The 27,393-nt window shown below is 47.7% G+C and overlaps 2 protein-coding genes and 1 long non-coding RNA gene across 7 annotated transcripts in view; 2 read left to right on the top strand and 1 right to left on the bottom strand.

Moving 5' to 3' along the window:
• Positions 1 to 6,010, top strand: part of RAD50 (RAD50 double strand break repair protein) — an 86,926-nt gene extending 80,916 nt beyond the window's left edge. For 4 of the 5 annotated variants that reach the window (XM_050792735.1, XM_050792740.1, XM_050792738.1 and 1 more), the window contains 3 exons: positions 744 to 886; positions 3,955 to 4,088; positions 5,426 to 5,723. In XM_050792735.1, coding sequence (XP_050648692.1) covers positions 744 to 886; positions 3,955 to 4,088; positions 5,426 to 5,612 — 464 coding nt within the window. In that variant the 3' untranslated portion in view covers positions 5,613 to 5,723. Of the gene's footprint in view, positions 1 to 743; positions 887 to 3,954; positions 4,089 to 5,425; positions 5,724 to 5,834 lie in introns of those variants that run through there. The other variant, XM_050792737.1, reaches the window with a different exon arrangement.
• LOC126956044 (uncharacterized) lies at positions 711 to 18,743 on the bottom strand. The gene is made up of 5 exons (XR_007726219.1): positions 18,510 to 18,743; positions 9,369 to 9,487; positions 8,870 to 9,020; positions 4,220 to 5,530; positions 711 to 928 (listed from the first exon to the last, which is right to left on the bottom strand). It is a non-coding gene; the product is annotated as an uncharacterized LOC126956044 (long non-coding RNA).
• A 1,988-nt stretch (positions 18,744 to 20,731) lies between these two features.
• On the top strand, positions 20,732 to 23,885 carry IL13 (interleukin 13). The gene is made up of 4 exons (XM_050792880.1): positions 20,732 to 21,144; positions 22,205 to 22,258; positions 22,507 to 22,611; positions 22,959 to 23,885. The coding sequence occupies exons 1-4, from the start codon at positions 20,899 to 20,901 to the stop codon at positions 23,064 to 23,066; spliced, it is 513 nt and encodes a 170-aa protein (XP_050648837.1). The 5' UTR covers positions 20,732 to 20,898; the 3' UTR covers positions 23,067 to 23,885.
• The last annotated feature ends 3,508 nt before the right edge of the window (positions 23,886 to 27,393 follow it).

Here is a 27,393-nt window from a genome sequence, read left to right as displayed (position 1 = left end):
TTGAGATTTTCTAAAAATTCTTATCTTGGCAATATCTTGTAGCAAGAAAATGTAAAGTTTTCTGTTCTAGAGCCTAACAGGACTTACATATTTGACTACAGTAGGCATTATATTTAGCTGATGACATAATAGGTTCTGTCATAGTGTAGATAGGGATAAACCAAAATGCGATAAGAAAAAACCATCCGGAGGAAACTTTTTTTCAGATGGTCTCGCTCTTCTTTGTCACCCAGGCTGGAGTGCAGTGACGCAATCTTGGCTCACTGCAACCTCCACCTCCCAGCTTCAGGTGATTCTCCCACCTCAGCCTCCCGAGTAGTAGCTGGAATTACAGGTGTGTGCTGCCACGCCTGGCTAATTTTCGTGTTTTTAGTAGAGATGGGGTTTCACCACGTTGGCCAGGCTGGTCTCAAACTCCTGCCCTCAGGTGATCCACCCGCCTTGGCATCCCACAGTGTTGGGTTTACAGGCATGAGCCACCATGCCTAGCCCAGAGGACGCTCTTAACAGAAACTAAGAAAGACAGAGTTGAGGCTGAGGAACTGGAGTATCTGGGTTGCTTCTGGCCAAACCACCAGGCTCCTGAATCCTCCCAGCCAGAGAAAGAGGTTCCACACCAGCCATTTTTTTCCCCTGGTAATGTCAGCCTCGTGTGTTGTTCCTAGGCTTACTTGATAACGTTTGTAAATGACAAAAGGCTACAGAGCATAGGTTCCTTTAAAATATTCTTTTTTCTGTGTCAGATATTGAATACATAGAAATACGGTCTGATGCCGATGAAAATGTATCAGCTTCAGATAAAAGGCGGAATTATAACTACCGAGTGGTGATGCTGAAGGGAGACACGGCCTTGGATATGCGAGGACGATGCAGTGCTGGACAAAAGGCAGGTATCTCAAAAGCCTGGGGAGCCAACTCACCCAAGTAACTGAAAGAGAGAAACACACATCAGTGCAGTGAAAGCACCAAGGCTACACCTGAATGGTGGGAAGCTCTTTGCTGCCACATAATATGAATCAGGCTCAGCTACTATTATTACACTCTCCTGAAGCTAACCATCATTTCCTGCAACATTATGTAAAGTAGACTTTTAAAAGAAGGGCCTGAAGCATTCTTGCAGCATAGGCTAAATGTAGAATAAGAAGCTGAAGACCTGTTAGAGTTTTCATGGCACTCCTTATCAGAATAAGGTTACCGTCTCATCAGTTATAAGATGTACCACTATTTTATGTGCCAGCAGGAATGAAAAGATGCAATTATAACCATAAGATGTTTCAGAATCGGTGACATCATAGTATTGCAAACCAGATTCTAGCTTAAGCCAGAATGAACATAGGAGGGAGTCTCACTAAGGAAGTAGCTCCTCATAGGACTAAGTCCCCACCACCATATACTCAAAGACTTAGCTGCTGGGTCAGGCCCCTTTCATCAGGTGAGGCTCTGTGAGGACAGCCTGCGTTGGAAATCAGGAAGAGGAATGAAGTTTTAAAGAGTCAGGAATATGGCATCCTTGGGGAACAAGGCTGGGTCCTTCACTGTGCACAGATTTGTAACAAAGATGTCACAGATTCTTGAGCTTTCTGCTTTCAGATTAAGGCAGAAGATTACACTTAAGAACACCTCTAAGCCCTTGATTTTTTTTAAATAAAATTCTAAAATCATAGAAATGGATGCTCACATTATCTAACCCATTTTCATAGTTTGCAATTTTTGCTTAAAGAACATGCCATGCAGCTGGGGGCATGGTGGCTCACGCCTGTAATCCCAGCACTTTGGAAGGCCGAAGAGGGCAGATCATCTGAGGTCAGGAGTTCGAGACCAGCCTGACTAACATGGTGAAACTCCATCTCTATTAAAAATACAAAAATTAGGCCGGGCGCGGTGGCTCAAGCCTGTAATCCCAGCACTTTGGGAGGCCGAGACGGGTGGATCACGAGGTCAGGAGATCGAGACCATCCTGGCTAACACAGTGAAACCCCGTCTCTACTAAAAAAATACAAAAAAAACTAGCCGGGCGAGGTGGCGGGCGCCTGTAGTCCCAGCTACTCGGGAGGCTGAGGCAGGAGAATGGCCTGAACCCGGGAGGCGGAGCTTGCAGTGAGCTGAGATCCGGCCACTGCACTCCAGCAAGGGGGACAGAGTGAGACCCCGTCTCAAAAAAAAAAAAAAATACAAAAATTAGCTGGGCAGGGTAGCGTGTGCCTGTAATCCCAGCTACTCGGGAGGCTGAGGCAGGAGAATTGCTTGAACCCGGGAGGCAGAGGTTGCAGTGAGCCGAGATCACTCCAGCCTGGCAACAAGAGCGAAACTCCATCTCAAAAAAAAAGAAAGAAAGAACATGCCATGCATATATGTATTATGTTGTCAGCCTAGACAGCTGATACCAATTTTTTTTTTTTTTTTTTTTTTTTTTTTTTTTGAGACGGAGTCTCGCTCTGTCGCCCAGGCTGGAGTGCAGTGGCCGGATCTCAGCTCACTGCAAGCGCCGCCTCCCGGGTTCACACCATTCTCCTGCCTCAGCCTCCCGAGTAGCTGGGACTACAGGCGCCCGCCACCGCGCCCGGCTAGTTTTTTGTATTTTTTAGTAGAGACGGGGTTTCACCGTGTTAGCCAGGCTGGTCTCAAACTCCTGACCTGGTGATCCGCCCGTCTCGGCCTCCCAAAGTGCTGGGATTACAGGCTTGAGCCACCGCGCCCGGCCGCTGATACCAATTTAAAGCATCTGCAGATTACTGTCTAAATCAGTCTACAAAAATGACCAACCTTGTGATCTGTAATCAGTATTCCTACCTACTTTGGTGATTTTTAGTGATAATTATAAATGAGAAAATACAGAGTGTGAAACATGGTCTCTTTGGATTAAAAATACTTACAAAAATATCTTGAGGAAAAAGATTTTCTCTAGCTATTCTGAGTTATGAAAATTAATTAGCAATAATTGCCCCCTTGGTGTGAGGGGAGAGAACAAATAATGGAGGTGGGCGTCCATCCTACCTAACACTGGCTTTTGTTGAGGCTCTCGAAGCCAGCCAGGGACTCTGCATGTGAGTGGGTGGTGGTAGAGTTGACAGCAGTTTGGATTCAAAGACAGGAAATGCCTGTCCCTCACAGGGCCAACCTGTGGCTCTGTCTTCTGGCTTGCCTAGGCATCAAAGACAAGACGTAAACTATTCTAAAATTACCAACTCACTGATTCGTGCACACCCACCCACAAATTGAGGGGGAAAGGGGACTTACAGCTCACAACAGAGTAGTTTATACTTCCCAGAATAGCCCTACTCTGTCAATTCTGTGTGTCTTGTATCTTCAGATGGCTTCAGTTAAGTCTGAGGGTTTTAGTATTAGGTTTCTAGTAACCGTGAAAATGCCTAACAGTTCCAGTTACTTGGATTTTCTACAGGTAAGCTTAACTGAAACCACACTTCTATACTCCTGATACTTTGACCTAGGATTTTCTTTTTTATTCTCTCACTCTCAGAATTATACACAAGAATATGGAAATTTAAAGGTAGCTGAGAAAAAGTGAGAGGCTCTAGAAAATGTGTCAAAGTTTTCTGACAGATCCCATTATCAGGAAAATAGCCAGGTCAAGAATTTTTAAGGTTGCTAATCCTACAGGTTTATTAAAATTACAGATAAATGGCATTGTCTCTGTTTCTAGCCTTTGGTCTCAAGTTGGTTGTAGCTGATGTAATTTTTTATGTGAAGGCATCAGCATTGCTCTGAGCATTTTGTTTTGTGGTGAATGATGGGCTGAGATCATGCAGGTTCTCCTTCTGGAGGACATAAGAATCTGGTCCCAGTGCTGGGCTCTCCCAGAGGGCAGTGCTTTACCTAACAGTGAACCTGTGATGTTTCCCACTTTTCCCTCTGAAAAGATCATGTCAGGACTGCTTGCCTGCCATGAGATGAGAAGGTCTGTGCTGGGCTTCTCACATAGGGGCTTTTTTCCAGGTATTAGCCTCACTTATCATTCGCCTGGCCCTGGCTGAAACGTTCTGCCTCAACTGTGGCATCATTGCCTTGGATGAGCCAACAACAAATCTTGACCGAGAAAACATTGAATCTCTTGCACATGCTCTGGTTGAGTAAGTATCTCACATTTGGGGACAGGTTGTGATAGTTTTTCAAGATCAAGAGAGTTCTGTGGTGAAAACGTTCTCTAGCTGTGTTCCCCACTTCTTGGGGAAGCCAGTTGGTGCCAGGCCCTGGGCTTTACCTTTTGATAGTAATTCTTCAGATCCCTCCTAAAGGAACTAGATGGTGAATAGCAGTCCCAGACACATCCTGCCGCTCCCCAAGTGTGTTCACAGGGAGAGGGTCACTGGAGGGGTTCCTGGTCTGGTTTTCCTGTAAACCTACCAGAGGAACCCACATGTCATGCACAGCAATTAGCATGCCCTGCTAAGACATCTGTAGGTAGTGGTAGTGGATTTAGGACTGTCTCCCCAGCTTTCCACATGTGTCAGACAACTGTGAAGAATGACAGAGCTCTTACTCAAAAAGCTTATTCGAGATTAGGTAAAATCCAGTGAGGGTAAAATTGCACATACCTTTTACCACATTCACCTGGGGTGGGTACAGACGCCAAGGTTGTCAAGCAGCTCTTGCGTAAGGACTATGCTGGCAGAGAAAAAGGCACTTTCCCTGAGGTCAAAGGAGGTGTTTCAGGCACTCCTGGCTCCAGACAGACGCTTACTGGCAGAGAGGGCCAGAAGGAGAGCTGAGCAGCACAGGGCCACCTTTCTGCAGCCATCGCAAGTAAGGGCAGGTGCTTTTGAAACCTCAAGTACATCCAGCTCCAGGAAGGGGATAAGTGGCTAGCTAAAAGAAAAAGTCTTTCAGGTTTCAGTCACATTGCTGGTTACCTCAGCAAAATGTTCCCAGAACACCCACTCACATCCCTGTGTGTCATAGTAATGATGCATCTAGTGACTGGTGGTGGCAGAATTCTAAGTAGACCCAGCTCTTAAGAAAGCAGTGTTATTCCCCTTACCTGCAGTTTGTCTTTATTACTTTAAAATTTTTCTTCCAGAGAAAAGTAGTAACAGGTCAGGAAAATCCCAGGCGAAGGAATAAGCCTTCTATAGTTGAACAGTTTGGGTATTAAGGAAAACTCAATAAAATAATTATACCTGCTTTAGTGAGAACTTCTGGAAGAAACTAGTTCTTGTATTCCTATGAGTCCCTAAACCAGACCTAAGTGAGGAGTCAGCCCATGTGTCCCTACTGTCTGGAGAGGAGATGAGACTCCTGCCTGGCTGGCCTGAAGGTCCAGGGTCGCTCCTCCACTTCCTGCAGGGTAGCTGGGGCCCTGACACACACAGCACAAGTTCATGTGTCTGGCAAGGTTTGCAGTGACTTTTCAAATCAAAGAAGGGGTTATGCTCTTTACTAATAATATGTTCTAAATATATTGTTTCAGGATAATAAAAAGTCGCTCACAGCAGCGTAACTTCCAGCTTCTGGTAATCACTCATGATGAAGATTTTGTGGAGCTTTTAGGACGTTCTGAATATGTGGAGAAATTCTACAGGATTAAAAAGAACATCGATCAGTGCTCAGAGATTGTGAAATGCAGTGTTAGTTCCCTGGGATTTAATGTTCATTAAAAATATCCAAGATTTAAATGCCATAGAAATGTAGGTCCTCAGAAAGTGTGTAAGAACAAACTGCTTATTTCTGATATCAACTTAGTAAGAAAATATATTCTTTCAAAGGAACATTGTGTCTAGGATTTTGGATGTTGGGAGGTTCTAAAATTATGAAACTTGTTTCACTGAAAATTGGACAGATTGCCTGTTTCTGATTCCCTGCTCTTCATCCCATTCCAGGCAGCCTCTGACAGGCCTTCAGGGTTCAGCAGCACAGCCGAGACTCGACTCTGTGCCTTCCTCCCCAATGCAAATGCATGCTCCTTCTCAAAGCACTGTTGAGATAATTACTGCCTTGAAAATTTATGGTTTTGGTGGTTTTTTTTAATCATAGTTAAATGTTACCTCTGAATTTATTTCCTTGCATGTTGTTTGAAAAACTGAGTATTAATATCTGAGGATGACCAGAAGTGGTGAGATGTATGTTTGACTCTGCTTTTAACTTTATAAATCCAAGTGACCTCTCTCTCTGGGACTTGGTTTCCCCAACTAAAATTTGAAGTAGTTGAGTGGGGTCTCAAAGTTTGACAGTGAACCTTAAGTAATCATCTAAGTCAGTACCCACCACCTTCTTCCCCTACATATCCCTGCCAGATGGTCATCCAGACTCAGGGCTCTCTCTACAGAGAGGAAATTCTCCACTGTGCACACCCACCTTTGGAAAGCTCTGACCACTTGAGGCCCGATCTGCCCATCGTGAAGAAGCCTGTAACACTCCTCTGCATCTATCCTGTGTAGCATCCTGGCTTCACCATCAATCCTGATTCCTCTCCAAGGGGGCATTGCCGTGTGGAAGGCAAGCCAGGCTCACTCACAAAGTCAAGGCCTGCTCCCTGTAGGGTCCAACCAGACCTAGAAGAGCAGGCCTCGCCATAGGCTCTTCAGATGCCATTTCTAAGAAAAGCCTAATCACAGTTTTTCCTGGAATTGCCAGCTGACATCTTGAATCCTTCCATTCCACACAGAATGCAAGCACGTCACACGCTTTTGAATTACGCTTTGTGGAGTTCTGTTTTTCAGAGTCAGCCGGGTCTTGATTCAGTCACGTGGCATGGTTTTGTGCCATCTGTAGATATAACGAGCATATTGCCTAGACAGCTTTTCTCAGCTGGGTCCAGAAGAGAATTAAGCCCTAAAGTCCTAAAGCGTCTGTGCTAGGTTAAATAGTTGGCCCCCAAAGATAGCCAGGTCCTGATTTCTAGAACCCGTGACTGTTACTTTATATGGCAAAGGAAACTTTGCAGATGTGATTAAAGCTAAGGACCTTAAGACAGAGTGTCCTGGGGGCGGGGCGGGGGTGGAGGGGGGTGGTTCCTAAATGTAATCACGAGTAAGATGAAGAGCACATCAATTCTAGTCATATAGTAAACATCCACAATAGCCAAGATATTTTTATCCCAAGAATGCGAGATTTCAGAAAATGAAAAATCTGTTGATAAATCATCACTATAATAAAAATCTGTTGATAAATCATCACTATAATAAAAATCTGTTGATAAATCATCACTATAATAAAAATCTGTTGATAAATCATCACTATAATAAAAATCTGTTGATAAATCATCACTATAATAAAAATCTGTTGATAAATCATCACTATAATAAAAATCTGTTGATAAATCATCACTATAATAAAACCGAAGGGGAAAAAATTCTGAAAAATTCTAGCAGCTATATTTGATAAAATTCAACATGTAGCTTTAGCAAACTCAGTTTTGCAAAGAATATTTTCTTAATGTTATCTGTTGCTAAATCAAAATTAAACAGTCATCTTAATTGCAAAATAAAACATTTCTCAGTAAATATTAAAGCCAGTTACCTTCTATCAACATGTTTCTGAAAGTGCTAGTTGTTGCAGCAAGGAATAACAAAGGCAACACAAGACCAATACAGGCAGTGAAACAAAATTATCATTTGCAAGTTAAAACAGACTTCCCAGCTTTAAATCTGGTTTCCCCCTGAGTATGTGGCATCCTTGGCAGCACTTTTGAGAGTGGCTGCTTTCGTTCAGATAGGTGCCTTTCTGGCTTCTCATTGCTGCTTCTAGATCATTCTCCAAATATCCCCCCTTCCCCACATTGGAATGAATAGCCATCACAGTATGGATGGAGGTTAGAATGAGCCAGACTGCCTGGGCTCAAATCCTAGCACACCACTCATTAGCTGGGGACCTTGAGCAAGTTATTTGTCCTCTTTTGTTTCTGTTTCCTTATATGTAAAAGTGAGTCAAATGGTACATGTTTTATAGGGTTGTTATGAAGATTGAATGACATTATTTATAAACTGCTTAGAACTGTTTGCCACCTACTAAATACTGTGTGAGTGTTCAAGAAAAACCTGTCTTCATTTCACTCTTGTTGCAGTTATCTTTTATTCCCAGCCTGGTTACTCCCTCTTATTTGTTGAAGAGTTTAGCTCCTGGTTCAGTGTCACCCCATTACTACTAATCATTGCTGATTTCCATATCCAAGTGATGGTCTAATACACTCCCTGGGTTTTTATTTTTATTTTTTGAGATGGAGTCTTTCTCTGTCACCCAGGCTGGAGTGTAATGGCACCATCTCAGCCCACTGCAACCTCTGCCTCCCTGATACAAGCAATCCTCCTGCCTCAACCTCCCGAGTAGCTAGGATTACAAGCATGCACCACCGTACCAAGCTAATTTTTGTATTTTTAGTAGAGACAGAGTTTCGTCATGTTGGCCAAGCTGGTCTTGAACGTCTGGCCTCAAGTGATCCGCCCACCTCAGCCTCCCTCAGCCTCTTTTTCTTTCCTCCAGTGAGAAGACACTCAGTTCTATAGTCTTATTCTAGAGCCCAGTCCTTTTAATAACAATAACTGCACCCCTCCAAAATCTCAGTTTTAAGTATCTCACTCTCCAATAACCCCATGGTGTATACAATTCTCCTGTGGTCCTCAATCCCCACAATTCTTTGACCCCACTGAGATTTCAATCCGTTGATTCTATGGCTTTTTCACAGGTCATTTCCCTCATGCCTGTACTTCTCTCCTTATTCAACGTAAATTCCATGGCCCATCATTATGTCACCCTCCACTGCACTGTCCTCAAACTGTCCTGACAATCCCCAGCCCTACTGGAATCCAGCTCTGCCTTCCTCCCTGCAACCTCCTTGCAACACCTGCACATCCCGTTTCCTTCGCTGTTTCCTCCTCATTTCCCTGGCCCCTCAGTGTCACAGGGTTTCAGTACTCACACGGAGTCTGCACCTCTTTTCTTCTCTGTGCTCACTTATTTGGTGATCCCGTCCAATGTCATAGCTTTAAACCATCTTAGTTTGGGTTCTCCCGGAAGCAGAACGTAAAACAATGCTTCACGTGAAAGTAATCGGTAGGAAATTGGGGAAACTGTGTATGAAAGAGAAAGCAGCCAATGAAAAGTTTACTGTTAAGCCAGCTATGGTAGTAGGCAATTAGAGTTTGGTGCCACAGGGAGACTTTGGGGAGTTTGGCAAAATATATACCTCAGAATTATCCCACCTAAGGGGCAAGAGACCTGGAGTATTTATATAACAACTTCCCAGGGTAACTGAGTGAGGGCTATTCTAGCACGTGTTAGTTACTGGCTTGCCATGTGTACCAGCAGAACTGCTTTCCACAGTTTAAAAAGAAAAAAAATATATATCTGAGCAACATGATGACACCCCATCTTTACACAGAATTTTTTAAAAATTAGCAAGGCATGGTGGTACACACCTGTAGTCTCAGCTTCTCAGCTGAGATAGGAGGATCCCTGGAGTCTGAGGATATAAGACTGCAGTGAGCTGTGATTTGTGCCACTGCACTCCAGCCTGGGTGGCAGAGTGAGACCCTGTCTAAAAAGAAGGAAAAACCAGATAGCAGCTGAAAGTTGGCAGGAACACATTGGCAGTTCCTAGGATCATAGGATATATGCAGGGCACTGACCACTCCTACAACCACCATCTATACACTGATAACTCATAAATGTTTGTCTCCAGTCCACATCTCTCCTAAATGCTTGACTGATATATTCAGCTGCCTGTGGATAACTGGGCATCTATCTGCACTTGAATAATAAATGTCTAAGACTTAAAATGAGCAAAACCAATCTTTCTCCCAGAACTTGAATCTCTTCCACAGGCTTTCAGTTAATGGCAACTCCATTATTCCAATTGCTCAGGCAAAAATTGGCATTATCTTTGATTCTTTATCTTACATCTCCTGTCTAATTCATCAGTTTAATACTATGGGTTCAATTTTCAAAACACATCCGGAATCTGACCATGCCTCACCATTTAAACCAACAGTCCCCAACCATTTTGGCACCAGGGACTGATTTCGTTGAAGACAATTTTTTCATGGACGGGTGGGGTGAGGGGGATGGTTTTAGGATGAAACTGTTCCATCTCAGATCATCAGGCATTAGATTCGCATAAGCAGCACACAACCTACATCCCTGAAGTTCAAATTCACAATAGAGTTTGCACATCATTGCTCTGGTCCAAGCCACTGCCATCTCTAACCTGAATAATCTGAGTAACCACCTAACTGCTCCCACTGATTTAGGGCCTGTTCCCCATGGTTCTCAACACAGCAGCCAGCAATCTTTTTAAAAAGTAACTCAAGAAAATGTGTTTCTCACAGGGGTGTGGGTTAGCAATTCTGAAATTTTTATGTATATACTAAAGTCAAACAAATACATACCTGTGTTGTAGATAATACAAATTTAGTTTCTCACTGTTGGAAAAAGGTGTTTGCATATCAGGAAGAGAGGCCATAAAAAGAACCCTGTGGTGTTGATTGAATCCAAAGGATCTGTATAAATTTATAATTTTAATATCTAAAGGATTTCTACTTCAATGAGGATGGAGTAAAAGCCACCCAAAATCTGCTCCTTCATGAAAGCAACAAGACTGGCAAAAATGTCAAAATCAACTTTTTCAGAACTTTGGAAAGCAACTAATGGTTAGCAACAAACTGAGGCGTGTTTATTAAAGGAAAACAGCTGAATCTCAGAGCAGAAAGTGGCATTTTAAGTTGCCCTAATCCCATGCCCCTCTTCCTTATTCCATGGTAGCCTTGAAAACCAACAGCCCTCTTGGTGTCTGTGAAAACCAGCAACCTAGTAACCACTGGAGGAGGCAGAATGAATTTGGAGGTCCCCCAGATCTCCACTACTAGAGAACTGCCTCTATTTGACTTGTCTGGCAACTCACTGAAAAGCTCCATTTTCAGGACCTGTCTTTATTTAACTCAGCTCACTCTGAAAACAGCCCTTCCTGCAGAATAATCAGTGGCAACTGGGTAACCCTGTGGCTGCCTCAGGCAGCGTTATCAGGTGAGGCTAACAAAAGGCTGACCAAGAAACTTAAAAGGAAAAATCTGGGAAGATGTCCATGGGAGCTTTGACAAGCTCAAGCATAATCCTGGGAATCTAGAAGTCCATGTGCATGTGCAGGGATGTATGCATGTCCTGAGAGGGTCCTAAGCTCTCATCTCTGGCCGACCTTGAAACCCAATTCATGCCAGAAATGAAGGTAAAGGCAGTTGTAAACTGCCCGCTGATACATCAGTGACATGACTGGACAAATATACACGCATGCACTTGATAAAAGCTAGAAAATTTATTGGTTCAAGGCATTAAAAAGAAAATCTGTCCAATCATTAGCTTACCCACTAGGCTGAGTAGAGACTTCAGGAACCAAACATAACAAAGAATACAGAATTTACAGAATTAGTCCAGGAAAGACACAGAACCAACAAAAGCAGCAACAATAAGGAATAGTAACAGGTGCAAACCCTGGAGAGGAGGTAATCTGACTTCAATAATTGACGTAGTATTTAAAACAAGACACAAAGGACAGGAACATACGACCCATGCCATACACAGCAATTTAAAAAGCAGTCAATAGAAACAATCTATGAGGAAGCCCAGATGTTAGACTTACTAGGCAAAGACGTTAGGTATCAGCTATTGTAAATATGAAACAAAGTCTAAAGAATTAAAGGAAATTATGAGAATAATGTTTCACCAAATTATTGGGACTATCAGTAAGGAGACAAAAAAATAGAAATTCTGGAATTGAGAAATACAATAATGGAAATAAAAATTCACTAGATGGGGGTCAATAGCAAATTTGAACTGGCAGAAGAAAGAATCAAGTGAGTGCAAAGACAGGTCAATTGAGATTATACAGTCTGAGGAATAGAAAGAATGAAGAAAAATGAAGAGAGCTTCAGAGACCTTTGAGACACTATCAAGTGTACCAGAATACCAAGTATGCCAATCATAATGAGAATCCCAGAAGAGAGAGAAAGGAGCAGAAAGACTATTGAAGAAATAGTAGCCCAAAACGCCCCAAATTTTATGAAAACATTAATCTTTGTATCCAAGAAATTGAACAAACTCTAAGTAGGGTAAACTCAAAGGGATTCACATTTAGATGCATCATGATCAAATTGTTGAAAAAGAGATCTCGGCCGGGCGCGGTGGCTCAAGCCTGTAATCCCAGCACTTTGGGAGGCCGAGACGGGCGGATCACGAGGTCAGGAGATCGAGACCATCCTGGCTAACACGGTGAAACCCCGTCTACTAAAAAATACAAAAAAACTAGCCGGGCGCGGTGGTGGCGCCTGTAGTCCCAGCTACTCGGGAGGCTGAGGCAGGAGAATGGCGTAAACCCGGGAGGCGGAGCTTGCAGTGAGCCGAGATCGCGCCACTGCACTCCAGCCTGGGTGACAGAGCCAGACTCCGTCTCAAAAAAAAAAAAAAAAAAGAAAAAGAGATCTCAAAAGAAAGAAGTAAAGCTAAGAACTGACTTCTCATAAGAAACAGTGCAGGCCTGAAAGCAGTGAAATGACATATTGAAAGTGCTGAATGAAAAAGACTATCAACCAAGAATTATTTTTGCAGTGGTGCAATCATAGCTCACTGTAGCTTCGAACTCCTGGGCTCAAGCAATTCTCTTCAGCCTCTCAAATAAGACTACCACCATGTGCCACCAAAATAAAATAAAAAAAAAAAAAAATTTAAGAGACAGAGGTCTTCCTATCTTGCCCAGGCTGGTCTTAAACTCCTAGTCTTAAGCAATCCTCCCACCTTGGCCTCCAAAAGTGCTGGGATTAAGGTGTGGGTTACTGTGCCCAGCCTCAACCAAGAATTCTATATCCAGAAAAACTGTCCTTCAAAAACAAGAAATGAAGACACTCCCAAATAAACATTGTGATAACCTGTCTTCACCAGACTTGCCCTACAAGAAATATGAAAGGAGAATGAATCGTTTAGGATAAAATGAAACTAGACTCAAATGCACATGAATACTCAAAGAGTACTGGTAAAGGTAAATATATAGGTAATATAAAAGCATAAATGTATTTTGGGGGCTGGGAGCAGTGGCTCATGCCTGTAATCCCAATCCTTTGAGAGGCCAAGGTGGGCGGATCACCTGAGGTGAGGAGTTCGAGACCAGCAGTGAGCCGTGTTTGCACCATTGCTCTTCAGCCTGGGTATCAGAGTGAGACTCCGTCAAAAAAATACTAATAAATAAGTAAAATATGTCAGCCAGGCACAGTGGCTCACACCTGTAATCTCAGCACTTCAGGAGGCCAAGGCAGGCAGATTGCTTGAGCCCAAGAGTTTGAGACCAGCCTGGACAACACGGTGAAACCTGGTCTCTACAACAAATACAAAAATTAGCCAGGTGTACTGGCTCACCTGTAGTCTCAGCTACTCAGGAGGCTGAGGTGGGAGGATTGCTTGTGCCTGAGAGGCAGAGGTTGCAGTAAGCCAAGACGGTGCCACTGCACTCTAACGTAGATGACAGAGCAAGACTGTCTTTAAAAAAAAAAAAAAAAAAAAAAAAAAAAGTTATTTTCCTTTTATTTTAGGAATAAGGTACTTGCCCTGTACATACCCACATACTAGCATGACAGATACCAAAATATTACAATGATTATTATCTCTGGATGCTGGGACTATGGGGCTTTTTCTTTGCATATCTGTACTTTACACAATAACATTTTTGTGTAATCTTTTTTTTAATGCAGAATACTGACATTGGAGAATGCTCTTCATATAATTTAAGTGAAAAAAGAGTAAAAACCATATAGTGTATTATCTCATTTTTCTAACAAAATGTAAATGTGCACAGCAAAGATACAGAGGTGTTAATAGCGCCAGGGACAAGGGGTGCAAGATTAGTGCTTGCCTCTTATTGCTTGTCTTGTTTATAAATTCTCCACATTAAAAACTTAAATTCCAAGTAAAAACAATGGAATAAACACAAACTCCCACTTTATAACCAACCAAAATGACAGTAACTGAATTTTCTAAAGTTTTAAAAGCCCCAAAATGGGAGAAAGGGATGGCAGCACCAGCGTTGGAAAGGTGGAAAGTGGATGGACGGTGGGCAGACTACTTGGCTGACCCAAGGAAACGGCATCGCAGGCCAGCTGAGACCCATGGTGATTTACAGAGTCCCAAGAATGCTCAGGAACTGGGCAAAGACCAAGAACATCGGAAGGGCAAGGGTCAGTGAAAATAAGGAAAGTTGTTGAAACTCAGTTTAAGAAACAGTTAGATATCCATTTTTGTTCCTCAAAGTTGGGTGACCCTCCTGCAGCAGGGTTTTCTCCAGACAGGATATCTGGACCGAGAAACACCAGACACAGTGGAGGGCAGTCGAAATATGCTGAAATCGGCCGGGTGCGGTGGCTCAAGTCTGTAATCCCAGCACTTTGGGAGGCCGAGACGGGCGGCTCACGACGTCAGGAGATCGAGACCATCTTGGCTAACACGGTGAAACCCCGTCTCTACTAAAAAATACAAAAAACTAGCCGGGCAAGGTGGCGGGCGCCTGTAGTCCCAGCTACTCGAGAGGATGAGGCAGGAGAATGGCATAAACCTGGGAGGTGGAGCTTGCAGTGAGCTGAGATCCGGCCACTGCACTCCAGCCTGGGCGACAGAGCGAGACTCCGTCTCAAAAAAAAAAAAAAAGAAATATGCTGAAATCAGGAACAGTCAACAGATGCCAAGGCCCCCACCCCAGCCCTCTCTCCACCCTTGCTGCCAGAATGCTGGAGACAGGGAGAATCTTTTCTGCGCGAGCTGACCTGCCTGCCGAAAAACGACAAAGAAACTGGCACAGGAGGTTCCCCAAGTGAAAACAGTCAGCCACCCGCCCTACAGGAAACAGCCCCCTCCCACACATTTACCCTCAGAGCTCCCTATCTGTTTTAACATGTGCAGGCAATCCAGGATCCCCTAACATGCAAGGAAAGCCAATCACATGGAAAAAATATTTTTTTTTTGAGGCAGAGTCTGGCTCTGTCACCCAGGCTGGAGTGAAGTAGTGTGATCACAACTCACTGCAGCTTCGACTCCTGAGCTCAAGTGATGCTCCCACCACAGCCTCCCAAGTAGCTGGGACCACAGGTATGCACCACATGCCTGGCTAAGTTTTTTTTGTGTTTTGCAGAAATGAAGCCTCCCTATGTTGCCCAGGCTGGTGTCAAACTCCCGGGCTCAAGCGATCGGCCTCCCAAAGTGCTGGAATTACAGGCGTGAGTCACCATGCCCAGTTCAAAACAATTTTTTAAAGAAAACTTGGAGAAAATAAAGATTATGTATGAGAAAGGAAACTTAGAAGCTATTTCATCAATGAAACAAGAACACAGTACCATTAGCGTGCATGTGCGCGTGTGCACACACACTTTCAAAGAATCAAATGCCCTCAGGAAGAAAGATGAAGCTATGAGAATATCCCAGAGGAGAGAAATTTTTAGAATAAAAAGAAAATTCAAGGACAAGTCCAAGAGGTATAATCAAAAAATGGCAGTTCCAATAAGAGAGAAGAGAGAGAACAGAGAAGAAAAGTCATAAAATATCCCAATTTAAGTGTGAATACAAAAATATATTATTTTTATAAGTGAGAAAAAACAGGGTGCAAAAGGTGTATATGATGCCACTTCACATGTAGGGACAAGGGAAAATAAGACCATATATCCACAGTTGCTTGTATTTACATAAACAAATAGGATAACCCCCCCCCCAAAAAAAAAACACCTAAGAAAAATTGTTATTTGTGAGGGAAGGTGGAGATTCCACTAAATTTTTTACGTACACAGTTGACCCTTGAATAGCAGGTTCTGAACTGCACAGATCCACTTATCCATGGATTTTCTCCCGCCTCCGCCACCCCTGAGATGACAAGACTGACCCCTCTTCTTCTTCCTCCTCCTTGGCCTGCTCAACGTGAAGACAGGGACACTGAAGACCTTTGTGATGTTCCACCTCTACTTAATGATGAAGAGGAAATATATTTTTTCCTCCTTCCTTGTGATTTTCTTAACAACTTTTTTTTTTTTTTTTTTTTTTTTTTTTTTTTTTTTTTGAGATGGAGTCTCATTCTGTCACCCAGGCTGGAGTGCAGTGGCGTGATCTTGGCTCACTGCAACCTCTGCCTCCCGGGTTCAAGTGATTCTACAGCCTCAGCCTCCTGAGTAGCTGGGATTACAGGAATGTGCCACCAGTGCATCTGGCTAATTTTTGTATTTTTAGTAGAGACAGGGTTTTGCCATGTAGGCCAGGTTGGTCTCAAACTCCTGACTTCAAATGATCTGCCTGCCTTGGCCTTCCAAAGTGCTGGGATCACAGGCATGAGCCACTGCACCTAGCCAACATTTTCTTTTCTTTAGCTTACTTCATGGTAAGAATACAGTATATAATACATATAACATACAAAATATGTGTTAATGCATTTTATGTTATCAATAAGGCTCCCACTCAACAATAGGCTATTAGGAGTTAAGTTCTGAGGAAGTCAAAAGTTACATGTGGATTTTCAACTGCATGGCTGGGGGTTGAAAAAACAGGGTGAAGATGGGAGTCCCTAACCTCTGTGTTGACCAACCAAACAAGAAACGATACCATGTACAACCCAAAGAAGGAGAAAGGAGGAATAATGTATATAGTTCTTATTTTTGTGCCATGTGAATGGAATATTTATTCAAAGATAAGAAGTAAAAATAGGGCCGGGCGCAATGGCTCACACCTGTAATCTCAGCATGTTGGGAGGCCAAGGCGGGCAGATCACCTGAGATCAGGAGTTGGAGACCAGCCTGTCCAACATGGCAAAACCGCATCTACTAAAAATACAAAAAATTAGCCAGGCGTGATGGCGGGTGCATATACTCCCAGCCACTCGGGACCTGAGGCAGGAGAATCCCTTGAACCTGAGACGCGGAGGTTGCAGTGAGCTGAGATCACGCCATTGCACTCCAGTCTGGACAACAGAGCAAGACTCTGTCTCAACAACAACAATCAAAGAAGTAAAAACAACAGAGAGGTTTTTTAAAGAAATAAAATTTACCAGAACTTAATGGCATGTCTTCAGTTTGAAAGGGCCCACTATGTATCTGGTACAGTTGTTGAGAACAGAACTATACCAAGGCACATTGTTGTAAAATGTGGAGTGTGGGGACCAAGACAATTTCTACAAAAGGAGTGAGGAAAGATCTGGATTCAAAGTGGTTCTAGACTTCTGCACTTCTGGAAGATAGGAGGCAACAGCACAGGCCTTTATAATTCTGAAAGAAAAGTATTTCCTGCCTAAAATTCTATACCTAACTAAACTGTCAAATTCAACTTGAGGATAAAACATCTATTTAGACATGCAAGTTCTCAAAAAGTTTACCTTTTCCACACCCTTTATTAGAAAGCTATCAGGGGATATGTTTACCCAAGAAAAAAGAAAGATCAAAAACTCAAGAGAAGCACACATAGTGGCGAAGGGAGTTCCCAGGGCAGTGGCGACAGGCCTCAGGACGACGGCTGTGTGGCAGGGTCGGGGGCAGTGCTAGATCAGAGCAGGCCAGACGGCCTGACCTCCCGGCTTTCTTAGGAAGATGAATTATGAGAAAAACTCATCAAATTTCTTGAGAGTAGTTTCATGTATTTGGTCGAGAGTTTAGGGTTCAGTCACTGAGAGAACACAGAAAACTAAGAATATGGAAAAACAAGATAATTATTAACTCCAGAGGTAAAAAGGTTTGAAAGAAAATAAAAGTAATCATAGCCAACCATGTTTCACCTGTGAATATATTAGTATCATTAGGCAAACAGCATACAAGGCTTTTGACTGACCCAAATTATGATCAATCTGTATTGATGAGAAAAAAGGAAGGATGCAGGCGGAGGAAGGACAGCAAGAAAGAAAGAACGAAATATTCATTGTAGACAACAGCGCCTATGTCTAAAAAATCAAGAAACAGAAACCTAGGCTTAATTTAGAACCATGAAGGGAGATAAAGAGGTTTCCCTGGATAAGAGGCTGGGGTGGGGGAAGGCTGCTTGTCAAAAATGGAGAGATCTGAGTTTTTCCTCTACTTACAAGCTAACAAGTCAGCATGCCACACTTCACAGTTTCGTGGATGCTGGTATAAGACACAGGATTCTTGATCAACGCCAAACATGTTTATTATGCACAGAAGTAGTAGCAGAGCATGAACATTTTTGTCCCCTGAATTCCAGTTCTCCCAGGGAGACGCACAGAGGGCCAGCTGGCACCTGCACAAATGGGTTGCTTTACAGGAGAGGAAGTCATGAGCTTAGGGAGCCTGAAGTTTTAGAATGGGAAGTGCGCCTGCCTTTAGCTCTCTTCCAAGGCTGTCTGCAATATAAACAACCTTTAAAAGACAGTAAGGGAAACAGGGCAGTGAGTGCCTCACTCACAGGAGGAGCAGCAATGCCAGAGGCCCGTAGAGCACGGATTCCCAGCGCTGCCGCTTTACATAATGAACCTTCTTGATTTTTACAATTATCGGCATTCGTAACTTTCCTAAAAATAAAAATCTAAAAAATTAAATCGTTTCACTTACTAAAACAACTCTCTCAGGCCTTACTCCTCCCGACTGGGCATGTCTTTGCCAACGGAGACCCAGAGTCCGAGGAAACCCGAAAAAGCAACCCCAGCTTTCCCAGCTTTTCCAGGGTGAGCTGGTCCGGAGGAAGGGCGGTCCCAATCCCAGCGCTTCGGCGCCAGAGCAAAGCGGGGAGGCTCCCCATGGCCATCAGCGGGCGGCCCACGCGGCGCATTGCAGGCAGGTGCGAGCCACATGCGCCAAGTGCCCGGAGCGGCCCTTTCGTAGTTAGTGTTAATTAAAATTGCCCGCACAGGAGTGGAGCTCCACTGACAATCTAGAAACAAGCAACAGACCCTCTGATGTAGCCATCTGGGCCGCGCCTCTCCGCACGGCCCGGCACGCCTCGGTCCGCGGAGACCACCCTCGAGGGCAGGTGCTGCCGCTCGGCCGAGCCCGCAGGATCCCTCGGCCTGATACGGCCGGTGCTGGAGGGGCACGTGCGCGCCTCGGCCCCTCCGCCGCTCCCGCCCTCGCCGGTGCGCACTGGCGCACGGGGCGCCGCGGGCCCAGGTGTCCAGCTGGCCCCTGCCCTGCCTGGCGCTCGGACCACCACTTCCACTTTTGCCGTCCCCTCGCCAGCCTCCGTAGCTTCCAGACAGGCCGGTCTGCGCGCCCACCCCTGCTTCCCGCACCGGCCACCGCCGGAGGCCGTGGAGGAGGGCCCGGCCGCGCAGATCCCGCTTATCGGGCCTATCTCCTGTTACATAAGGCCACTCCCCTATCTCCGCGGGTCATCGCCGCCGCAACCACCGCGCCAGCGCCTTCTCCCACGCGCGGGGGCGCGCCTGCCCACCGCTCCCGGCTGGGCTTTTGGTAGCCGTGGGGGTTACGGGGGCGTTGACTCATCCGGGCGGGGCACCGGGAGTTGCACAGCCCAGGGTAGTTCCCCGCTGCTTCCCCCATGATGGAGACCCTATGGGAGATGCCATGGACTCTCTACTGCAGGTTAGGAAACAGGCCCGTAGAGGGGTCACACAGCCAAGTAGCGGCACTCCAGGCACTGGGGGCCCTCGAGGGGAAGGGGCAGACTTTTGGGAGTCAGGGCCAGCAGCTGGGCTGGGAAGCTTCGAGTGTGGACAGAGAGGGTGGGAATGATGTTCCCTGTGGGAAGAGAGGGTGAGCAAGCTTGGGATGCCTCTGGGCGGGAATCCAGCATCCCTTGTGGCACAGGTCACAAGCACACCCTTGTGAAGAGGTTGAGCCCCATTGAGGACAGGACGGAGGGAGCCTGAGCAGGCAGAGAGGGGGGCTGGGGAGGCGCTGGCTCGGGGAGGAAGTGGGTAAAGGAGAAATCTTGACATCAACACCCAACAGGCAAATGCCGTGGCCTCTGTTGTGGGGGTTTCTGGAGGACTTCTAGGAAAATGAGGGAAGAGCAGGAAAAGGCGACATGGCTGCAGGGGCCAGGCCCAGGAGCTGCCCCTCCACATCACTCATTCTGCAGAAGGGAAACTTGAGGCCCCCAGATGCCAGGGGTTGATCCTGCAGAGACTGGTGAGCAAACGGGATCACCCCAAGTCCCAGTGGCACTAGGAACACTTATAATCTCTGACCTGAACTAAGGCTGCCAGCCTGGCCCGGTTAAGAGTTTCCCAGCAGGATGGCCCGTGCACTTTAAATTAAAGGGGCCAGACACTGGTGCACACTACTCCCAGCCACTCTGGAAGCTGAGGTGGGGGGATCGCTTAAGTCCAGGAGTTGGAGGCCAACCTAGGCAGGTAACATAGTGAGATCCCATCTCCAAAAAAACAAAAAACACCAAAAAAGGTCCCAGGAAGACCTCTGAACCTGTCTGGATCGCTCAGTGGAGACCTGGAAATCTGACTTTTGACAATCCCTCCCACAGTGGGGCCAAGGAGGAATTAGGCAAGCCAAAAGAAGTGAACTTTACTCTTCTATTGCCTGTTTGAATTTTGTATCCAAGCAAGTATTACTTAAGTAATTTAAGAGACTGGTTTATTAAAAAAGTAAAACTCCCCGAATTCCCATAGCTGGTAGACTGTGGCCACAGCCACAGTGCACTATCTGCCCAGCACTTCCGGTGACCCAAAAGGGTCTGAGGACAGGAGCTCAGAGTTGGGTCAGCTGTCTATGTACTCAGGGTTGTCACAGGCAAAACTGCTGGAACTCAGGGCAGCATTGCAGATGCCATGCCGCTCTCAGGGCCCCTTGCCTGCCGCTGGAATTAAACCCACCCAGATCTTGGAAACTCTGCCCTGGACCCTTCTCAATAAGTCCACGAGAAATCAAACTCTTTCCTTTATGCGACACTGGATTTTCCACAAAGTAAAATCAAGATGAGTAAAGATGTGGTTTCTAGATAGTGCCTGAAAAAGCAGAGACCATGGTGTCAGGCGTCACCACTTGGGCCTATAAAAGCTGCCACAAGACGCCAAGGCCACAAGCCACCCAGCCTATGCGTCCGCTCCTCAATCCTCTCCTGTTGGCACTGGGCCTCATGGCGCTCTTGTTGACCATGGTCATTGCTCTCACTTGCCTCGGCGGCTTTGCCTCCCCAAGCCCTGTGCCTCCCTCTACAGCCCTCAAGGAGCTCATTGAGGAGCTGGTCAACATCACCCAGAACCAGAAGGTGAGTGTCGGCTAGCCAGGGTCCTAGCTATGAGGGCTCCAGGGCGGGTGATTCCCAGGATGAGGTAATGAGCAGGCTGGGCTTGGATCCTAAGATGCCTATGGGTCAGGAAGAATCCCCATGGACCAAGGCCTGGCCCAGCCATGAGAGAGAGAGGAGCTGGGCTGGGGGGCTCAGCAGTGTGGATGGACCTATGAAGGGGTCTGGCAGAGTCCCCAGGGACTACCTGCTCTCCTGGCCTGGCCTTGTCTGCCACTGCCAGCTCCTACTCAGCCATTCCTGAACACAGGACAGCAGAGAAGGGCCAGCACCCTCCCAGAACCATGTGGCATTTGCCAGCTGGATTTTGACCATAATAATGCAGCCATTCTCCCCAGCACCGTAATAGGCCTGCCCTTACAGGAGGATTTGTGAGTAGAGTCCACTCCTTGCCTCACTAGTAACAGCTCACATGTCTTGAGCGCTGCTTACACCAGGCCTGGTACACGTGCTTTATGTGTCATTTCATCACTGCCAGCCACCTCAAGAGGCAGGTACAATGAACCCATTCTGCTAAGGTTCAGTGAGGTTAAGTGACAGAGGCTGGATTCAAGCCGGGCCTGGCCAACACCAGAGTGCCCATGCTCCTAACTGCAATGTTCCCTGACAATCAGAAGGCAGGGCATTTAATACACCAGACCCCCACTGCCTCCCATCTGATTTGTCTTGGTCAACAGTGGCCCAGGCCACCACTACTTCACTCATCCCCACCCTGGCCCTTTCCACAGGCCCCTGTCCTCTTGCCCTGACTATGGCAAGCCTCGCATGCAGCTTGTCCCTTTCTAGTGGTGTCACTCAATTTTTTTTTTAATTCCAAGACCCTATACATGGGTCCTCACCCCCATGCTCGCTGTTCAAAGCAGAAAACGAAGCTCAGGAACGCTGAGGGGCTGCCAGGCCTGCCTCCGCGCCACACGAGGGATGCGTGTAGGGCCTGTGCTGGTGCAGACCTGGCCTGGGCTGGCAGGGCAGGCCCACGACCCCTGCCAGCACTCTGCTCACTGTCACTTTGCTCCCGCAGGCCCCGCTCTGCAATGGCAGCATGGTGTGGAGCATCAACCTGACAGCTGGCGTGGTAAGGACCTTCAGGTGCGGGGAGGATGGGGCAGAGGCTCCAGGCCTTGGGCCTGTCTTCTCTGAGACTCCCTTCCATGGCTGGGGTTCCAAGCAAGCTTCAAGCGCTCTCCTCCCTCCCCCAATAATCTGGGCCCTTCCCACCACCCAGACTCATCTGCACCAGGCATCTCAGCCCCATCTTCCTGCAGACTCACAAAAGGCAGCCACCCCAGCAGGGCCTGACCCCTCAGTGTCCCCTCTCCACAGTACTGTGCAGCCCTGGAATCCCTGATCAACGTGTCAGGCTGCAGTGCCATCGAGAAGACCCAGAGGATGCTGAACGGATTCTGCCCGCACAAGGTCTCAGCTGGGGTAAGGTGCCCCCCAACCTCTCACCCCCACCCTGCACCCCCTCCTGCCAACCCTGGGCTCACTGAAGGGAAGCTGGCTGAATACCCAAGGTGTGTGTCCACCCGGGGGGGGGGGACATTGTGGCAGCAGGGACATGGCCTTCGGGATTTACAGGACCTGGGCTCAAGGGCTCCTGACTCCTACCTGGGCCTCAATGTCCACATCTGTACAGTAGAGGTACTAACAGTACTCACCTCCTGGGGACTTCCGTGAGGACTGAACGAGACAGTCCCTGGAAAGCCCCTGGTTTGTGCGGGCCGTTCTGCCCTCTGGCGTCCCACTCACGCACTGGCCTCTTTGTCCTGCAGCAGTTTTCCAGCTTGCGTGTCCGAGACACCAAAATCGAGGTGGCCCAGTTTGTAAAGGACCTGCTCTTACATTTAAAGAAACTTTTTCGCGAGGGACAGTTCAACTGAAACATCGAAAGCATCATTATTTGCAGAGACAGGACCTGACTATTGAAGTTGCAGATTCATTTTTCTTTCTGTTGTCAAAAGTGTCTTGGGGAGGTGGGGAAGAGGGTTAGGGAGGGGGTAAAATTCCTTAGCTTATTAGACCTCAGCCTGTGCTGCCTGTCTTCAGCCTAGCCGACCCCAGCCTTCCCCTTGCCCAGGGCTCAGCCTGGTGGGCCTCCTCTGTCCAGGGCCCTGAGCTCAGTGGATCCGGGGATGACGCGTCCCTACACCCCTCCCCTGCCCTAGAGCACACTGTAGCATTACAGTGGGTGCCCCCCTTGCCAGACATGTGGTGGGAGAGGTACCCACTTCACACACAGGCAACTGAGGCAGAGAGCAGCTCAGGCACATTTCTTCTTGGCCTTATTTATTTTTGTGTGTTATTTAAATGAGTGTGTTTGTCAGCGTTGGGGACTGGGAAAGACTGTGGCTGCTGGCACTTGGAGTCAAGGGTTCAGAGACTCAGGGCCCCAGCACTAAAGCAGTGGACACCAGGAGTCCCTGGTAATAAGTACTGTATACAGAATTCTGCTACCTCACTGGGGTCCTGGGGCCTCGAAGCCTCATCCGAGGCAGGGTCAGGAGAGGAGCAGAACTCTGCCAGCCAGCAGCCAGCTCTCAGCCAACGAGTAATTTATTGTTTTTCCTTGTATTTAAATATTAAATATGTTAGCAAAGAGTTAATAATATATAGAAGGGTACCTTGAACACTGGGGGAGGGGACATTGAACAAGTTGTTTCATTGACTGTCAAACTGAAGCCAGAAATAAAGTTGGTGACGAATAGGCCTGATTGTATTTGTCTTTCATTTTGGCCTTTGGGGACACTGGTGGGTGGTCTGAAGACTCTGAGGAGCTCTTTGGGAGGCTGGCGGGTTGGAGGAGGGGACTGGGATGGATTACAGTGAGGATGGGGTGCAGTGACCTGGCTGAAAGCAAGCTAGCTCCCGGGGGTGGGGATGTGGCCTGAAGGAAGCCCCACCTTCTGTCTGCCGTGCCAGCGAGGACGCAGAGACTTGGGCCAGGCTGTCAGGGTTCAAGGAGGGCATGAGGAGCAGACGGAGACCCAGGAAGTCTCACGATCACATCTCCTGAGGACTGGCCAGCTGTGTCTGGCACCACCCACACATTCATGTCTCCCTCACAACCCAGGAGGCCGATGAGAACTGTGCGGCTCAGAGAGCGTGGGTGGTTTGCCTAAGGTCACATAGCTACTTCCTCACTGGGGTCCTGGGGCCTCAGAGCTCATCTGAGGTAAAGAAGCAAAGCTGGGATTGGGGCCCAAAACTCACTTTAACTCCAAAGCCCACACACTTAACCACCCTGCCTATTTCTGTCCAAATGTCACCTGTCCTGAATGGAGTTTTTCCCTCTGTAAGATTGTCATCAACCTGTTTGGGCCATCTCACTGACAGGGAGTTCCCTACTATTTTTGAGAGGCAGCCCATTGCCTTTCTGGACAGCTCTCACCATTAAGGTGCACACACGCACCGCCTCTGTGAACAGGGCTCTGGCTAGGCCACTCCTCAGCAGCTCTTGTTGCTTCTCCCTTGGCCCTGGCCAGCAGCTGGAGTGCAGAGACCAGCAGGCCTTACCAAGCCACAGCTCCAGGCCATGCCCGTCAGCAACGTTTTTCATTGTGACTCTCTGGGAGGTGCCCAGGGCAGAGGGTGACTCCAGGATGGGATGCCTTTGCAGTGGGTGATAGTCATCAAGGACCAGTCTCAAACTTGTAGTGGCAGGCAGGCGCCCTCCCTGGGGAGCCCAGAGCCCCACGGGGACACCACAGTGATGCTCAGAAGTCCCTGAAGGCAGCCGCCCTCTGCTGCTCACGGCTGTGTCATTCACACAACAGCAGAGGACATGGCAGGGAGTTGACCAGGGGGCTGATGATGGCAGTTAGCTACTCCAGAACAACTCACTTTCCCCACGGAGAGGCAAGGGAAGAAGGCAAACCCGACAGTGCAGGGGCAGGGGACACTTGGCCCAGAGGAGAGAAGACTGTGGGGGTGAAGAGGGTGGTGGTGCAAGAGCTGGGTCTCCAGCAGGCTGTCCCGGGCAGGGGACAGGACCAGCTCTCTGGTGCCAAGCCTATTAAGTCCTGTCACATTTGCTGAGGGAATACCTGCAGGGGACCACCACAGCAGACACCTGGGCTAGTGACAACCAAGACACCACATGCACTCCAGGTTGAGCCCCAGAAAGAACTCTGTAGACACAACACAGGGTCTGCTGCGGGGAGCTGTATGTCCTCCCTCGGGAGGGCCTCCCCTCTGGAGGTGAGCAGCGGCTGCTTCCGCGGAGGGTGGGAGAGTCTCGGAAGCCAGAGGAGGTGGGTGGGATTCAGGGTCTCGGCATTCTGAGTCTAGGGTTTAAGGCTGGAAGGATATTTATGGAGGGCAATGACTTTGTAAACAGGACCTAGCAATCCATCTCCCATCTTTGACCCATGTCCTCTCTGCCAGCCAAAGTATTGCCCTGCCTATCCAGAAAGAAGATGGAAACCCTTCCAGTGAAATTCCACGTGACTCCTTCAAGAACAAAGACTGGAATTGAGACTGATGTGGGGCAGAGTTCCTCAGGATCCTCCAAGGCCCTGCTCTGAGCCACACATTCAGGACGGCCTGTGAGGCAGGTGCACAGTGCGGACGGCCAACGGCCGTCCCGGGCCCCACCACTAGGGGTCTGCAGCTTGCCACTTCCTCAGCCACTGTGGAGCTCCTGTCTCTCACACCTTCCAGGCTGCCCCCCAGGAAGGGGGCCTGTGGTCACTGGCAGTGCACCCTGTGCTGGAGAGGGCATGGGGCTCTCCAGCGATGAGGGATGCCTTACGGAGCCACAGAACCGAGCTGCAGCTGGTGGCGACAGGGAGAGGGCCCTGTCAGGAATGAGAAAGGAAGAGAGAACAAGGTAGGTAAGTGTCAGTGGCTGCAACTGTGGCTGGGAACCTCCCTCCCTGGGGACTGACCCCTGGCGGTGTTTGCTGGGAGTTTTCTCTAACCACGTGGCCTAAGTTCTTTCATAAACAAGGCAAGCCCTCAGCAGGGCTCAGAGAGAAGGGGGTTGAAAAGGGAGAAGAGTGCTTGGTGAGTGGGAGGAAGAAGCTGACCATGGGGCCCAGGTCGGGGAGCCCCTCGGCACCTCGGGAACCCCAGCCCAGGAGGTTTCACTGGAAGAGGGGCTGGGCTTAAGTGAGAAGTGAGATACACGCGAGTTTCCGGTGAACCAAACACCTCAGTTTGCTGCTCAGATGAGGTGTCAGGAAACACTCCCAGTCATTTGGCGGGTTTCTCCGAGGCCGGCCCCCTGTCCCGCGCAGGACGAGAAGGAGCAGGCCCCAGGGGGACCAGGCCCATCTCTTATTTCCTTGTGACAGAGGCAGCAGCTTGAAGTCTGGACTTCATCTGGCCCAGCGGCTTATCACTTTTTCATTATGGTCAAAGAGAAACGTCTTCTGCTTATGACCTTCATCTAGCTGGTCCATGGTAACACACTGCAAACCTGTTCCCCGCTTCGCCTGCCTCCCTTCTAAGGAGGCCCGGCTGGGGCCAGGCTGACTATGTTCCAGACAGGACTGCCTGGCCAGGGACACGCTGGTCAGCTCCTATCTGGCCTTTCTAGGGGTCCAAGCTGGGGTCAGGACTGGTGCTGTCTCCTCAGCTGCCCTCCCCCACACTCATAAAGCCCCATTATCTTCATTCATTTCTCAGCTCCACCCAAAAGCAAGAGGGCAAGGGTTTGCAACAAACTTTCCCAGATCAACTGATTTCTCGGCAGCAAGGGCGGGCCCCATGACAAAGCCATTTGAAATCCCAGAAGCAATTTTCTACTTATGACCTCACTTTCTGTTGCTGTCTCTCCCTTCCCCTCCACTATACCTTTTCTTGTGGAAAGTGATTCTCTCACAGTGTCGTTCAGAAACACCCCCAGCCATGTGCTGCCTGCCCGGGTAGACGCTGCTGTGTGGTCAGAGGTGACGCAGGCACCAAAATTAAATATAGCAACTCTTGTCAGCTCCGCTCTCTGCATCACTACGGACAAGCGTGCGGGGGCCGGCACCACTTCCCCAAACCCTCAAGGGAGGAAGGTCTGAGCCACCCATGGCATCCCCTGTAGACCCACAGCCCGATGGCCTGTTGGCCACATGGTCCATGACTCCCTGCCCAGCCCAGGACCCTGTACCAGAGGAGCTGTGGTGATGCCACATTAGAAAAAGCAATTTTTATTTACTCTTCTTTCTTCTGATCTGTTCCCACATTTTCTATAATGAGCATGCATTCATTTTCCAA

This window comes from Macaca thibetana, chromosome 6, assembly GCF_024542745.1.
Source record: "Macaca thibetana thibetana isolate TM-01 chromosome 6, ASM2454274v1, whole genome shotgun sequence".
Classification (NCBI taxonomy): Eukaryota; Metazoa; Chordata; class Mammalia; order Primates; family Cercopithecidae; genus Macaca; species Macaca thibetana.
The sequence above is the reverse complement of the archived record's forward strand: the minus strand, read 5'-3'. Positions and strand labels throughout refer to the sequence as shown.

Excerpts from the sequence above, each read along its gene's own strand:
- IL13 (XM_050792880.1), top strand. The coding sequence starts at position 20,899 with ATGGTGTCAGGCGTCACCACTTGGGCCTATAAAAGCTGCCACAAGACG. Across the intron at positions 21,145-22,204 it reads ACATCACCCAGAACCAGAAG|GCCCCGCTCTGCAATGGCAG; the intron begins GTGAGTGTCGGC and ends TTGCTCCCGCAG. Across the intron at positions 22,612-22,958 it reads CGCACAAGGTCTCAGCTGGG|CAGTTTTCCAGCTTGCGTGT; the intron begins GTAAGGTGCCCC and ends TTTGTCCTGCAG.